The 15,364-nt window shown below is 43.4% G+C and overlaps 2 protein-coding genes across 10 annotated transcripts in view; both read right to left on the bottom strand.

The window, feature by feature from the left end:
- axo (axotactin) overlaps positions 1-15,364 on the bottom strand; it is a 96,993-nt gene that overhangs the window by 61,929 nt on the left and 19,700 nt on the right. For 3 of the 9 annotated variants that reach the window (XM_032435497.2, XM_015168337.3, XM_032435496.2), the window contains exons 1-7: positions 14,059-14,327; positions 13,191-13,778; positions 12,866-13,124; positions 11,235-11,454; positions 9,082-9,217; positions 6,778-7,062; positions 148-678 (exon numbers count right to left, since the gene is read on the bottom strand). In XM_032435497.2, the coding sequence (XP_032291388.1) occupies positions 148-678; positions 6,778-7,062; positions 9,082-9,217; positions 11,235-11,454; positions 12,866-13,124; positions 13,191-13,752 (1,993 nt within the window). In that variant the 5' untranslated portion in view covers positions 13,753-13,778; positions 14,059-14,327. Of the gene's footprint in view, positions 1-147; positions 679-6,777; positions 7,063-9,081; positions 9,218-11,234; positions 11,455-12,865; positions 13,125-13,190; positions 13,798-14,058; positions 14,334-15,364 lie in introns of those variants that run through there. The other 6 variants (XM_032435498.2, XM_070208338.1, XM_015168338.3 and 3 more) reach the window with 4 other exon arrangements.
- LOC26531270 (uncharacterized) lies at positions 1,691-3,946 on the bottom strand. The gene has a single exon (XM_015168352.3). The coding sequence runs from the start codon at positions 3,450-3,452 to the stop codon at positions 2,256-2,258; it is 1,197 nt and encodes a 398-aa protein (XP_015023838.2). The 5' UTR covers positions 3,453-3,946; the 3' UTR covers positions 1,691-2,255.

Raw genomic sequence — 15,364 nt, 5'->3', positions numbered from 1 at the left:
GATAGACAGTCATGTACTAAAGGCAGGCATGTCACAGACAAATCAAAACAGTTTTTTTTGTGTGTAGTTTGTCTGCGCTTAAATATTACATGTCTCACATAGATCCCCTCGCAACCCCTCCCTCAGCTTCGCCCTGACAATACTCACCATGATAGTGCACCTTGGGATTGCCACGCTGCAGCTCGTACAGTATGGAAATGTCATTGTAGTAGACATACTTGAGACTGCCCACGAAATTGTTATGCGAGATGAGGCCTTTCTTCTTGTTCAGCTCGGGTCCGCCGCCAAAATAGATTTCCGGATCGAACAACAGATTGCCGCTAGCCGTCGCCGGCAGCTCCAGGATCTTCTGCTGATGATCAAGTATAATTCGCACTGTCCGCTGCTCGTGCAGAATGGTCAGATTATGCCAGTAGCCGCGTGTGAGGTCATCCGTTAGCACCGTGGACATGACATTGTCGCCAAAGTCCATTTCCACGTGAATCGATTGATTCTTAATGGCAGCGGCAATATACTGATGCTTCAGCGATTCGCCGCTGGCATAGAACAGCGCCGAGTCATCGAAATTGGTGCGAAAAACAAGGCTGATGCGTATTGTCGAGGAGTGCACCCGATCCTTCCAGTCGTAGATGCGATACGAAACGTAGCTGGCGCCTCGTAGCGTGATGATTGTGGCAGCTAGAAGAAGGAGTAGGGGTTTTATTAGAGAGAGAAGAGAACCAGATTGGAGAGAATACGGGGTTTAATCCATAAGTGAAATTTTATTACAATTAAATTGAGATGTTTTGTTGCCCTGGAGATACCCCGCAGGCTGCAATGGCTAAGCTTAGAGAGTTAAGCATTATATCGAAGAATTTAGTGTGTCTTGCTTTTTTCTTTCTATCTTTTCTTCTTTCTTTCTTTGTTTTATTATCCCAGTTGTCCGATCTGGAGATGCCCGCAAGCTGCAAAGGCTGAGCTAATTAGCTTGGAGACTAAAATTATTTGTGAAAGATTGAGAACAATGTATTTCTATACACTTTAGATACCATATATATTATTCATTTATATATATGCTTCTCACACAAATCAAGCAACCTTTTTCCGGCCAAATTCAGGCGCAAATAAATTGCTTTCGGCACAAAACCCTTTAAAACTTTTGCACTCTCTCACTTAGTTCAGCTGTTGGCATATTTGCAGCTGGGCTGCTATTTGGCGAGCTCGCAGCTTACCGCAAAATCCAAGCAAATTTAAGCAACTTTTCGGTGATATTTTTCTTCTTTTTTTTTCGGCATTGTTCTTGCTGCATTATCTGCATGACACACACACAAAAACACATACACACACAGAAAAATTTCGAGTTGCGGCACGGAAATAGATTATATTGTTTGGACCATGACTGTGCTGGCCTCTAGGCGTTTATGCGCGGCTCTGCTTCTCCTCCCGCAGCCACACCACCTCCCGCAGCCACACCACCCCGAATCGCTCTTCAGTTCCGCGGCGAGTGCGAAAGTGCAAATCGTGTAGCGTGCTTTTATACCCTGCACCCAAAATTGACAGAAAGGGTATAAGGATTAGGAGAGAGCCCTGACCCCATAGATAAAATATATTCAACGGGACGAGCTGCTCATGCTCATAAATGGACATAACCATGTTTGTCTATATAAAATAAATAACTAGTTTATTCTTATCAATTCCCTGGTTCACTAATCCATTAATATTGATAAATATCGATTTATAGACATGGTTTTTTAGTCATAACTTGAAAATTATAACAGTTTTCTACACCAATCTCCGTAGGCAGGCTTGTATGTTATTTAGGATATGTATGTCAAGTATGTCATGTATGTTATGTATGCGATGTATGTTATGCTTTGTATGTTGTGTATGTATACAAAGAAGCTGAAATGTTTATAACGGCAGCTGAGTACAGGGTATCTCGTATTCGGACACACTACCTTCTAGGGTTCTCCGTTTTTTTGGGGTCGTTCGCACCGCTGTGTGACAGCAAAATGCTGTCCGCTTATCTGACACATATTCGCGCACACGCCCACGCCCACACACACACACGCACACACATACATAAACACACGTGAGAGGCGGGCACGCCCAGTCGATAACGCAATGCAGGCATACTTTATAATTTTTATGGTGGGAGTTTGTCGGAAATGTGTGCGCAGTGGCGCAGAAAAGTATGCTACAGATTTTGAAATCTCAGTGGACACTTTTCGGGGCCACAGGAGACGCCGCTGCCGCTGACGCTGCCACCATGATTGCTAAAGCAGTCCACATTTGACTACCTCAATGCACTTCCTGGGCTTGCCGGCTTTGGTGCCAAACTCCCGGCAGACCTCCAGCAGGCGCAAGCCCCTTAGCACCCGACCGAAAATAACCCGCTCGAGCGGCGTCACCGCCAACGTCTTAAAGCTAATCGTGTAGAGCAGTAGGCCGTGGGGGAAACGCTGGCGATGGTTCCAGGAGTACGATAGAATGCCCTTCAGCTGCCTGGCATCCAGCGGTGATGGATGATCGTGATGATCCTTGAGGGCGTCGCGTGATTGCGGCAACAGCTCGCCCTCCATCCACAGATCAGGAAAGATGCGCGGGAATTTGTGCGCCTCGACATTGTTGTCGATGGCCAGGCGTACAAATTCCAGCACCACCTCCGGACTGACCTCTGTGTAGAGCTGAATGCAGATGCGGCCCAGATGCTGGCCCCGACGCAGGGCCAGATCAAAGTAAATGATCGGACGCAGCAGCTCCTTCGGCGAGTGCACGGGCCGTTGGGGCAGTGGCGGGGGCATATATGCGCTATACTTGCGTACCAGATCATCGGTGGGATCGGACATAGTGACGGACAGTGATCTATGCCAGGGATTGTGCGAGTCCACCTTGGATTTGGCGCGCAACAGCCGGCAGCCTAGCCGATGATTCTCCCGGCTAATCACCGCGGCCTTCTCCATGATTCGGAGGTGACTCTGGATCGGTAATTGCAAGCTGCTGTTGTAGCAGTCAACGCGACCCTGCACTCGCTGGATCTCGTTCATGCGACGCAGCAGCAACATATTCTCGCGCAAAATATCTTGCTTGATCTCCAGGCCCCTGTTCATGTGCTTAAAGTCCATCAGGTTTGAGCGAGTTCCTGGTGCCAGTCGCGTATTAAGCGTCGACTTTATGTCCTTCAAGTTACTGCGGTCCAGTTTCCGCCGGTGCAGATCGATTAGACTATCGTAGACCCTAACCCGTCTGGTCTCAGCCGCCTGGCTGCTGCTGCTACCGTGCACAGCGCCCACCAGATGCTTGAACTCGCCGTAGGTGGGCCGTCGAACTTCGGGCAGATTGTTTTTTACTTGCTTGTTATGCCGGAGCAGATCGCTGGCCAATTGATGGGCACGCATCCGATTACTACGCGCCGTGGGCGCCCTCAAAGTGAACTCCGAATAGGTTATCGGGCGGAAGATTAATGTACTCATCCTTACAATTTGCGATATCAATTCAATTGGAAAGCAACAACACAAAAAGCAAAATGAACACAATTACGAATTGCTACAAAATGTTGACGCACAACTTTGGCCAACTTTGACCTGGCCCCGCACCCAATCTTGTGCATGCCGCAAAAAGCTCTTGGACTGACATTTGCTCTACGGATTTTCATGCCAGAATTGCCCAACTCAGTAGCTGAAACTGAGTTGTCAACATGCATTTAAAGGGTATCTCTTAAACAGAAATTGATACAGTTTCCGTGTTCTGTATAATAACGACATTTATAAACCTTGTACTGTGAAGGGCAGTATACTGGATTTGAGGAAGGCGTCTGCGATCTGATTAAGTATATATTTATATATATACATATATGCTTGCCAAGCATTTACAGTCGATTCGAGCTAGTCTTCTCTCCTTGTTATTCTGCCTCTACCAGCGTCTGCCCATATGCATTATATTCAAATCGATCTGACAAACAGTATTTTAGTTATTTTAAAATGAATTTTCCCAAGTGTCAAGTTGGGGCTAACAGAAGCACTGCTGCTGCAAGGCCTACTAAGCACAGCTCGGCATACATCTTCTCAAGTCGTAGCTAGTTATAGGGTATTTGCCAGTCGAGCCCTGCACACGCAGCTGTTAATCAGCTTTAAGCTCGTTACAGGCATTATTTCACAGTCTGCATTTTTGGTCGCTCTGCCAGCTGCCGAGCCTGACTGTCAGACGGCTGACAGCTGAACCAAAGTTGAGTTGAATGGCGACCACGTTTGACAGCCGGGCCGGGTCTGTGATGCCATACGGCTTATGCTGGACGTTGCCAAAAACCAGAGTACACTCGAAAGAAGAAAAAAATGGAAACAAAAATCTGGCAGTCTCTTGCAGAGAATTTCATGGCTGGGCTAATGATTTTCACGCCCGTCGCTGAGTGAAAGGGGGGTGGGGGAGGGGGGGGGGGGGTGGTAGACAGTTGTCGGTTGTCATTTTAGTTATTGCATTGCAGGAACCGAAACGTCTGCGTTTGATTATGTCGCACATTCATGTTTCTACCTACGAGGCAGCTGGGGTTCACGCTTTTAATGGCCCGACACACTGTTTCCGCTGCAGCAGCAAGTACAACCGAAATGTTGACAACTGCAACATGCAACTAACGACAACCGGGCCTGGGCCCAGGTTCATGCTCGCAGACAACATCTGTGCAATTTGCTAGCACTTGCCAGCCCTCCCACTTCCCGCTGTCTACTTGTAATTGTGATCAACTGTAAATGCTCGACAAACTCGCACGTCACGACGCCATTTGTCCTTGACAGACGCCATTTAGAGAGCGCATTTTCAAAATGGCTGCCGAATGCCGTTAGCCCGTGCCAGCAATTGTGCATTTTCCAGCTGTCCATTGCTTCAATTCGCGTTTTCATTAGTTTTTACTCTTTTTTGCAATACTCTGTTTTACCAAAATGAGATTGAGCATATTTGCTTGCCAGCTCGAGATTAACCTCTGGGCTTACAAAGTAAGCAGAGTTTCTATAGACCCGCCCCCGCACCACATACACAGTTTGAGAGTCAGCTGAACCTTGCAATTAAAATTTGGGAGTCCTCAATACTCTGTTTTCAGCTGCTATTAGCCTGTGAACAGAGTGTGCCGCAGACTTTTAAAACTTTCCCGATTGTTTTTTTGTATACATTCGCATGAATTTCCATATTCGTTTATTGTTCTTGCTTGTGTTGTTGTTCTGCAATGTTTGCATGCAAATTTCAGCTAAAATTTGAGACCGCAGCCGAGCAGCTTTTCTGTGATACTCTCTCATTCTGATCGAGCAATTTTTGAATATATACTAAATAAATCTCCTTAGCAGTTAATTGGTGCAACTTCAATTAAAGCACACTCTGGAATATCTTTCAGTTAGTTATGAGTATAAAGCTAATTAATAAAATTTGGTTTCATAAGAATTGTGTCTTATCTATTCATTGATGAGAGGCTAAGTTTAGGGTTCGCATCCCTGCATGAAATAAGTTTTTCTTTCAAACAAAAAGAGAAGAGCAGTCAACCCTGATTAGTTAAACCTGCGCAGTAAATAGTGCACTTCCTGAATAAACAAATAAAAAATAAACTCGTAAAACTGGGGGCTTCATTCAGGAAATTTTCATTAAATAACAGTGCAACAATTTGAATGCGTTTAGCTTAAATATATAGAGTATTTAAATAACTGCCCGGGCTCAACCTCTATAAGGTCTAGCAAAAAAAAATGTAACATAAACGAGCTGCTCAATTTTTAATGGCGTTGGCATTTTTAATGGGCTCGCGTGACTTAATTGGAATTATGGCGGCACGGAATTGGCTTTGTGTCATTAACTAAATGCCTGCCAAACTGCCGAGTGACAGCATAGGTGGCGGGGGGAGAGAGAGGGAGTGTTGGTAGTTCAGAGTGTGACAAAGGCCAGTTGGTATATTTGAAGCTCAACAAACTAATTTTGCGCACATTTTGCCCGGCAGTCAAAAAGTCAAACACTATTTTGCATAATTTATGGTCAGGTCATTAGCGTGTTTAGAACTCCTGCGGGCTGTCGGTTCTTTGGCAGTTCACCGGGGGGCGGAGCTGTCGGTTAACCGCAAGCAAACAAACATAGTTTATAATTAAAACAAAATGGCGCCGGCCTGGCCCCTATGCTTCATGCTGCCACAGTGTCTAGCCACAGACAGCCACATGCTCACTCAGAGAAAAAAGCCTGTGCGAAATTTATTTCGTTTCGTATTTCGTTTTTGCAGATATTCATTAATTGCATAAAAGACTCAGAGATGAATCAAAAACTTCGCATTGAATTTCGCATTTCTATTCGGTTTTTTAATAAGAATTAAATTTGCTTTGACTAAAGAAGCTTTTCAACGGTTGCAAAGTACACACAACCTGAGCCCTAATCTTCTTATTTATCTAAACATATATTCCAAAATTCGGATTTAGCTTAAGTCTACATCGATCCTATGGAAATAGTAACCCCTTCACTAGAATAATTCAAAAATAGAAACCAAAGCTTTCATTAAGTTTTAAAAACTCAGTGCCATAAACAATGCTCCTGGTTCCAACTTTTTTTTAATTTTTAGCTGTAGTTAGTTTTTCTCAGAGTGTCTAAGCTTTTACTTTGCATTTATCTAATCGTATTTTCTGGAAGCGGATTAGTCCGTATCCTAATAATGGAAATCGAAGCTGTTTGATAAACAAAAATGACTATGGAAGGTTTGAACTAGAATCAGGGATCACAGTACAAACTAATTTTAGATTCCTTAGTTAAAATAACTTTTTTTATAGTGTCTGAGCTGGTACTTACTGTAGATGTCACAGTGCTCGCCCTCGTAGTGGGTGCCAAAGCAATCGCAAGAGATGCCCGCGTAGTGGTTGATGCAGCGGGAGCCGACAAAGCACAAATTGTGCCGCGAATCGCACATGTCCGAGCATCCCTCGTTGACGTTTTCGTGCTTGGTCGCCACCAGTGGGGCGATTGGCAGCAGATCAGAGGCCGCCTTGCCAGAGCTCAGCACCACATTCCGAATGCAGCCGACAAACGATTCGGTGATATATTTGACGCCATGCAGCTTCTCCTCGGACGAGAGGCCTGTGTTTTTGAAAATTGGCATTAGAATCGGGTTTGAGTTTGGTTTGGGTTTGGGTTTTGGTGGAGGGCTTAATAGTTGGTCAACATTTGGAAACACACACAAGCACAGCAACACACACACACACACACACACACACACACACAGAGATCCGAAAAAAGATTAATTAACAAAAGAGTTATATTTGCAAGCGGATTTAAGTTCGTCTGGCCAAAATGTATATGTTGTGAAAACATTTTGTTTACAGCTCGAAAGTTCTGATAGGTTCGCACAGGCGGCGCTTTAAATATTGTTTAATTAAAAAAGTTGTCTACGGCCAAATGAGGCCATGTTTTCACAGTATTTATGTTTAGTCTATTGCACAATGGGCAATATTTAGAGTTTAAGTGGTAAAACCCGATTTTCAAATATTCTTGCTATAAAACTGCAAGCATTTATAGAATCTGTTACTTAGCATACATAACTCAATCATGTAAAGTTAGATGGTGTTAAAAATAGCTCATTTGCAGAAAAATCTCTTCTGTTAACCTGCAGTCATTTTATTTAAGATGATTTGAATTAAATCGAATAAAATCTGAAGTAAAGGATTCTCACGCATGAATATCAACATATATTAGATATATTTTCCTAAAACTCTCGTGAATGCCCCTAGTGCATGGGCATAAACTCGTTAGCAAACTGCTTAGATTTAATTTCATGGAAATTGTTTCAAAATTTTAAGCCCTAAATCTGCTTAAAAACCTATTTGTTTATGTGTTTAAATTAAACTCAACTCAAATGGACTTTTATCTAATCGATATTATATATTTGATATTTCTTTTGTGAAGCCTGCCAAAAAATTTTTGAAACATTTCTTTCCCAAACATGTTCAATTGTTAAAGCGCAGACTACGTTGCGTCGCCACCCTCCCCCCCTCCCCTTTAATCCTCTTTACCCCTTTCTTGTCATATACTGAAATCAATGGCGCATTGTATGTGCACTTCATGAGTTCGTCATGCGTTTTCCGTACGGCTGTTCAGCTTTTGGGAACGTCAAATAATTAAATTTTCGCATGGCACACAAAAGCAGCTTTCAAAGTCACACACACACACACACACACACACACACACACACACACACACACACACACACACACACACCGCACCTGCAAAATGCACACTAAATTCAATAGCAAATGAGCATGTGCAGCTGTATGTGCGCGAGTGTGCGTGTGTGTCTGTGTGTGCCAAATTCGATTTGCAATTTTCATTTTTCTGTTTTCGATTTGCCGTATCAAAACTTTTTGTCTGATGCTCTTGAAGAGGGTATTTAAACTATGTTAAAAAAGCGCTCTGCGATTTGAAGGAGAGTTTGTGATTCAATAAATTATATATATGGCTGATCTGCATTAGAAGTAGTGTCTTTATAGCCAGAACCTAAGACTTTAGAAATTTAAAGCCATCTTTATCGAGCCTAGCATTGATCTGGCTAATTATTTCAGGCAGGTCATATATCGGAATAGATAGGATCCAACTACTATAAGTTCTTGTTCCTGGTTAAAAATCTCGTGATCGAACTCCGCATTTACTTGTGTTACAATGCATCGTATGAGCATCGAACTACTATATCATATCATATCATAGATCTATATGAAAAATCGGTCGAGATAGGACGTTTGTATGACAAAGCTTTCTGTTTCGTAAAATAACTAGAGTGTAGAAGTATTTCTATATTACATGTTATAAGTACAACTCATTAGTCGGAAATTAGAACTTCACTTAAATAAATTTCTCGACCACATGTCTGCTAGGGTATTTATTCGTCGGCACTTTGACAACTTGTTTCATCTTGTTTTTATTTGTTTTTTAAGTCTTATGTAGCGATTGTTTGTTGCACTTGCCGCAAATTCGTTGCATATATTCAGGCGTCGGCTTTAAAAGGTGGCAGGCTATAGCGAGCGGGATTTGCAGGCAAACACACACACCCAGACACACAAACACACACGCACACACCTTTACGCACACAATTGATTTGGCACTCACCTCCGACCAGGACCACCGATGGCAGATTCGTGGAGACGCCGTAGTTGTACTCGTGATTCAGACCTTTCAGATAGACCTCCTCCTGACTATTGTCGACGCGTGCAATTAATCTTGCCCCATGGACATCGATGCGCACCTGTGCAACAGCCGCGACAGCACACAAAAGAGAGCGAGCAAGAGAGAGGGAAAGAGAGAGCGATAAAGAGAGAGAGAAAGGAAGAGATATAGATATATATGGAGTGGGAGTTGGATGTGAAAGATATGGAGCATAAAACCAATAAACCAGCTCGCTGGCTGGCTGGTTGTTCCTGCTGCTCCTGCTGCTGCTTGTGGGCGTGGCAATCGCCGACGCGCACACTCACACACACAAACACAGACAAATGATAAAAATTTATGAATTTATGCGTTTTGCCCCAGAGTTGAAGTTGCAAGCGCTGGGCGATAAATTGTTGTTGCTGCCCGTATTGTTATACCCAGAACCCGTTTGTTAAAGGGGTATAATGCGGTGATATATATGTGTTCTTGAACAATAATGAAAGAACAGGCGATCTAGCCGTGTGGATCTTTGGTTCTTTGGGAGCTGAAGAGGTGACATTTTAAACGTAGCTTCTCCCATTGCCCGGGACGAACAAATTTGCTTTAAAGTCTGGTAACTTATTTCGTTTCAATCAATACAAATCTTTATAGAAATTCTGTTCTTTTGAGGATATCTCGAAGCTAGAGACAATTGTTTTGGTCTCGGTAAGTTCTCAGATATTGCAGGCAGATTTGAAAGTTTAAAACCGACTCCCGTTTCTCCAAAAATTCTATTTCTTAGGCTTTGCAGTTTTGTTTTTTGATTATTTATATGTCGATTGATTCTAAGGGCAGCTTCTACAGGGCATCTGCTGGTCGAGCCCTCCCCATTTGCGCACTCATGTTGTTCTTGTTGTTGCTTGTGGTGCATGAAAAATCTACGAAAATGAATTGCAACTGCTGTGTGCACATTGCAGGGATCAGCTGAAATTCATTAGGAATTTGCGTGTTATTTATGAGCGAGTGTGTGTGTGTGTGCCAGCATCTGCATGGGTGTGATTAGTAGTGGATATGTTAGTTTTAAATATGAAAACACGCAACGATCTAAATGGCTACTGCTGCTGCTGATGATGATGCCGGTTATTGATGATGATGCTGTTGCCCGACCATGCTCGGTCCTTAACATTCACTGGCCACGTCCGTATGTAGGTGAGTTAACAAAGTTGAGCGTTCATAAATCAACTGGCTTGCTTTGTTATAAAACTTTGATAAAGCGTTTTACGCCAACAAAACTGGCAGCAACAAGAACAACAACACATGCATTGCAATCTTGCTAATTGCTAAATGAACGTATGTACATGTAAATATGTAGAATATATCCAAGTGACTAGTCCAAACACTCTAATAGGGGCATCAATAAACAATTTAAATGTGGTATTAAATTAGAGACATTTTTTAAGTGGATTCAAAGCCCTGTGCTGTCAAAGCCTTCCGTTTGAGCGGGTATAACTCAAGTCAAATTTGTTGCACCTCGAGCTGTAAGAGTTTGCGACTCAATCGAACAAATAAGCTCGAGCTAGATCGATTATGCTCAAACTAATCGTGCATACATGTATTGTCTAACATTAACATAGCAGCTAACATTAACGTCTCTCGAACATCTAGCACATTTGAACAAAAGTTCGAGTCGGTTTTCGCTTAAATCGATTGAGTATGCGAGATTAAGCCAAGTGAATTAATAGGGGCGGGGCTTCAATTTAAATTCTCTTTTCAATATGCAGTGCAGTGCATCTTCTTGATTTCTCGGGGAGGCTGTAATATGGCAAGGAACTCTACAGTCTTGTCGACGGATCGAACTCTATATTAGTCCCAGTAGCAGGCACTGCCTGACAAACTAGAAGGCATAGCTAATATGTCCGCTAGAGCACAAATTACAACTGCAGCAATTACAATACCAACGCCGAGCTGTTAAAACTTCAACTGGGAGAAGGGTACAACTTAAAAACCAGGCAATTCTCAACAGTTGCAGCCAAAGTCAAAGGCAAAGGCAAAGGCAAAGACTGAAACTTAAACTGGAAACTGCAGCTGGAGCTGATAACCAGACTGGCATTCAGTTCCGAGAAGCTTGTGCTACTCACCATTACACTGTGCCATTCATCTCGATTTAGACTCTCGCCCACGGTGACACTCGTTGAATGCTTGCCAAAGACATGTACAACCTTTAGCTGACCCTTCTCGACAATCACATAGAGTGCATAGGGGTCCAAATTAATGCGATCCGGATTCTTAACGTTGTGATAGACGAGCAGGCCGTGCGGCAGTCGTGTGCGAAATTGAAATGAAATCTCACGGCAAAGTCTGTGAATTAGAGAGAGAAGGAGACAGAGTGAGAATTAAAGTGAGACAGAAATAGTTTACATGCAGCCGGGCGCCTGACAGACTTTTAAATTTATATGCTCTGAGCTCTTGACTGTCTGCTGGCGACAACATGAGTTACAATTAAAACTACAGCCCAAATTGCCAGCACGGACCAAGGAGGCAACAACAACAACAACTACAGTGATAACAACTTTTGTGCAACAACAAAAATTGTTTTGAATTTTATTTGACTCGGACACAAGTCGAAATGTCTTGCAGTGTGTGTGTGTGTGTGTATGGCCTTTATTTAAATATTATTTTTATTTTGATCTTAATTTAATATGCAAATGGTAAATGTTTGCACAAATTGAATTTGCAGCACAAACTTGTCCCTGCTGTCAACTCGGCCAAAGGTCCTGCAAATCTCTGGCATTCCCGGACGCCAGCACTAAAACGCTTAATTGCCAAAACATTTAAGGCAAAAATATGTTAAAGCTGCGTCCTGTTTACTAATTGCACCTGCACAACACATCAGATGCAAGTATTTAACCCACTTTGAGTTGGGCAAAGCTTTTAAGATTAACAAGCACGAAGTCTTACAGACAAGTCGTGTCGTGCATGAGAAACCCGACTCGACACGACTCAACAAAATTGAACACGACTCGAACAAAAAAAGATGTTCAATACAATGGAAAATGTATTTCTCTTCTTTCTCGAATGAAGCCACACATTTTTAGATTTCTGATAAATGTTTAGAGCTTTCCATGCTCATGGGCGGAAAATATTTTTTAGTTTTTTTATACTTTCAACTGTTCACATAAATTTCTGGCTATTCCTTACTGAGGATACATTCTTCCTAGAAAAGAGGGGCTGTTTGTCTAACGGAAACTCTGCTGATTGCAATTTTCTTTTCTATGGGTTCGATTTTAAGGTTGAAAAACATTAAAATTTCTATAATATATGAAACTTAAAAACTTGTCTATAATTTAGAAAACTGGCTAATTCAATATAATTTGCGTAAATTTTGAGCACACAGTTTTGCTTGAGTGTATAGTTCAATGAGACTGTGTCTGAATATGCTACAAAATTGTTGGTTAACTTTTCTACTTTGAGAAGCGTAAAAGAAAGGCAGAGAAGAGCCAAAACAAACCCTTAGCTTTGGGCAAAATTGTTGGCTTTCTGGTGTTAAGGTACATCAAACACATTTTGAGCTGAAAGGCCAACAATCTGGCAAATGACGCGCGATTCGCGGTTCTCTCGCGGGCCATGAAATATGCAAAAGACTTCAAAAATGCCGCACAACGAAATTGAGGTAAGTGTGCCGAGCAAGCCGTCAATATTCCGGACGGACGAGGGCCCGGACTCGAGCTGGACTTCAGCTGGACGCCTGAGCGCTGGCCCGCCCACTCACCTTAATTGAAATGTCTGTATGATGTCGCCGTCCATTTGGATGAACGTGTTGTTTTTGGCAAACACGAAGGTCTTGTCCTGACCCGTTTCCGCAAACGTCAACTCCGGGCCGCGCTGCTCGATGGGCACGGGCGTCGTGCCGCCCCCATGCCCGCCATAGCCGACCGGCGTCTGGGCGGGACTTTGCGTGTAGCTGGCCAGCGAGGATTCTGTGGTGCTCGGCTCTCGCGTGGTTGACAGCAGGAAAGGTGGCAAGGTGTCTGCGCCAGCACAAAATATTTGAGTGACAGCAAGAGGGTTCAGGGGGGATTAGGTAATTCGCTTACGTGGTCCGCCAATGCAGTGGAACAGGCACTCGGCCTCGGTGCTGAAACGGTTCTGGGGATTTCCATCGCAGCCACCCCAAATGAATGTTGTGCACTCGCTGGTCGTCGGCTCGTAGCGCCATTTGTATATGTATTGCTTGCACGGACCAGGATCACCCGGTCCGGTGCATTTGTCGTACAGCTTCTCCTTGGGTGCCTGCATTAGCGCCGAATTGTTGCCGCTGCTGCCGCCGCTGCTGCCGGTGCTGCCGCCCGCATTGGCGCCCAGCGAGCCGCCGCCACCGCCGCTGTTGCTGATCGGTTCGCTGTTGGACTGGGCGCCGGCACCAGCACCACCTGGCTGGCTGGCACCACCTGGCAGGCTGCTGCTGCCGCTGCCATTGCCAGCGGCGCTTAGGCCAGAGCCGAGTGCCGGCAAATTGACCATGCCTGCGACATTTCCATCAGCCAAGCCGCCAACCAAGGTGCCATTCACAGACAAGCTCAGAGGCGACACGGGGCGTAGCTTGGCTAGGAGGAGCAGCAGCAGAAGAGCCAGCAATTGTGGCATTTGCAGTTTCATGTCGCTGTTGCGTGGGTTGCTGTTGACTGCAAGGAAATGGCAAAACTATTGAAAACTTGTAGACTGTGTTATGGATAAACGTTTTCTTTGAAAAGTGAAAAACCTAAGCTAAGAAATGGAATTGTCTGAACAGAGCGTAAATTAGTTTTGGCAAAGTCTAGCCTTTGTGCTGATGGAGGCACATTTAATTCCATAAAATAAACATATATTTCTGTATAAAAGAGTTTTGAAGAAGACATCAAATAAATATGTAATTATGTCTAAAAAAGTTTGTATAAGAACTACAATGAAAGTTGAAATTCTTACCGAAGCTTCCTCTTATGTGCAAAGTGTGCACTTAAATGTGATTTTTCGAGGTTCCAAGTAAAACGGCAGAGCGCAGTTATAAAAGTGAACCTGCTTGTTTCAGATTTATGTGCGTCGAACTGATTAGCGGGTAATCGCTGGTTCTAATCCAGAAATCCATACAGTCATGTCCACTTATTCGTTCGCTTCTTCACAACTGATTTTTAAGACTATTTTAATGAGCCTTCTGTTTACGGCTATACATTGCAGAAGCTCAAATTAAACAAAAAAAAAAACTAAGTCTGATAAATATCGGATTAGTTCAATATTTTATAGTTCTATAGAAAAAATCAGTTATTTGAAGAACTAATAACTGAGATAGGCATAATCGTTCAGGAAGTAAGTTCTTGTTTGTATAACTGAATTCATTGAATATCGGCCTATTATTTTCCATAGTTATATAGGAAAGTTTGGTTCTTCAAGTTTCCGTCAAGATCACTAGACGGCCAGACATATTTAATATACCTGCTTTCTTTTGCCGCACCTTGTGCGTTTCATTAGTTTCATTTTTACTGCGCAGCCCCATTAAGTATGCTATACAAAAAATGCTGCCGCTGTCTGTGCCACGCCCACTCCACCTCTTCACGTTTCTTATGCTCATTAGATTTGTGGTAATTGTACTATAAATTCACTGGGGCAATTTACGGGCTCGTCACAGCAACCGCACAAAGAAGCTATCACAGCTTATGATTTCAGCTACTTGTTACCAGCAATGTCTTGGCCTGGGTGTGTGTGCGTGTGTGTGTGTGTGTGTGTGTGTGTGTGTGTGTGTGTTTGTGTGTGTGTGTGTGTGTGTGTGCTGAGCAGTTTACTATTGTCATGGCGCACTATAAATCCCATTTACATCATCATGCTCATCATCATCAGTCAATGTCTGGCTGGGAAAATGAAGCGACGTTGCATTTCTTGCTGGCATTTAACGAAAACGAACTTTTGTGCTTACACTTCCGCCGGAAATGTGACAAGACACACACACACAGACAGAGAGAAAGGGGCACACACACACATCAGCTGCTGTGAAGATGCGTGAGCTTAAGCCTTAGCTTGAGCTGATTTACAAGTAGCTTATCGTCGTGGAAAAAACTGTCAAAAATCTAAAAATAATGATGCGCCTCGACTTTGAACTAAATGCTGCCAAAATGGGGCGTGGGTGTGGGCGGGGCTGCTAAACGTCAAAGGGAAATGGTGTAAAAAAGGGAAATTAAGTTTCTTTTTGCCACCCAAAAACTTTGTGAGTTTTGCATAACGATCAAAATGGACGTGGATG

The sequence above is a fragment of the Drosophila virilis genome, chromosome 3, assembly GCF_030788295.1.
Source record: "Drosophila virilis strain 15010-1051.87 chromosome 3, Dvir_AGI_RSII-ME, whole genome shotgun sequence".
NCBI lineage: Eukaryota > Metazoa > Arthropoda > Insecta > Diptera > Drosophilidae > Drosophila > Drosophila virilis.
This window is presented reverse-complemented; position numbering and strand designations above follow the sequence as displayed.

What these genes read in the sequence shown, in the direction of transcription:
- LOC26531270 (XM_015168352.3), bottom strand. Translation starts at nt 3,452, where the DNA reads ATGAGTACATTAATCTTCCGCCCGATAACCTATTCGGAGTTCACTTTG.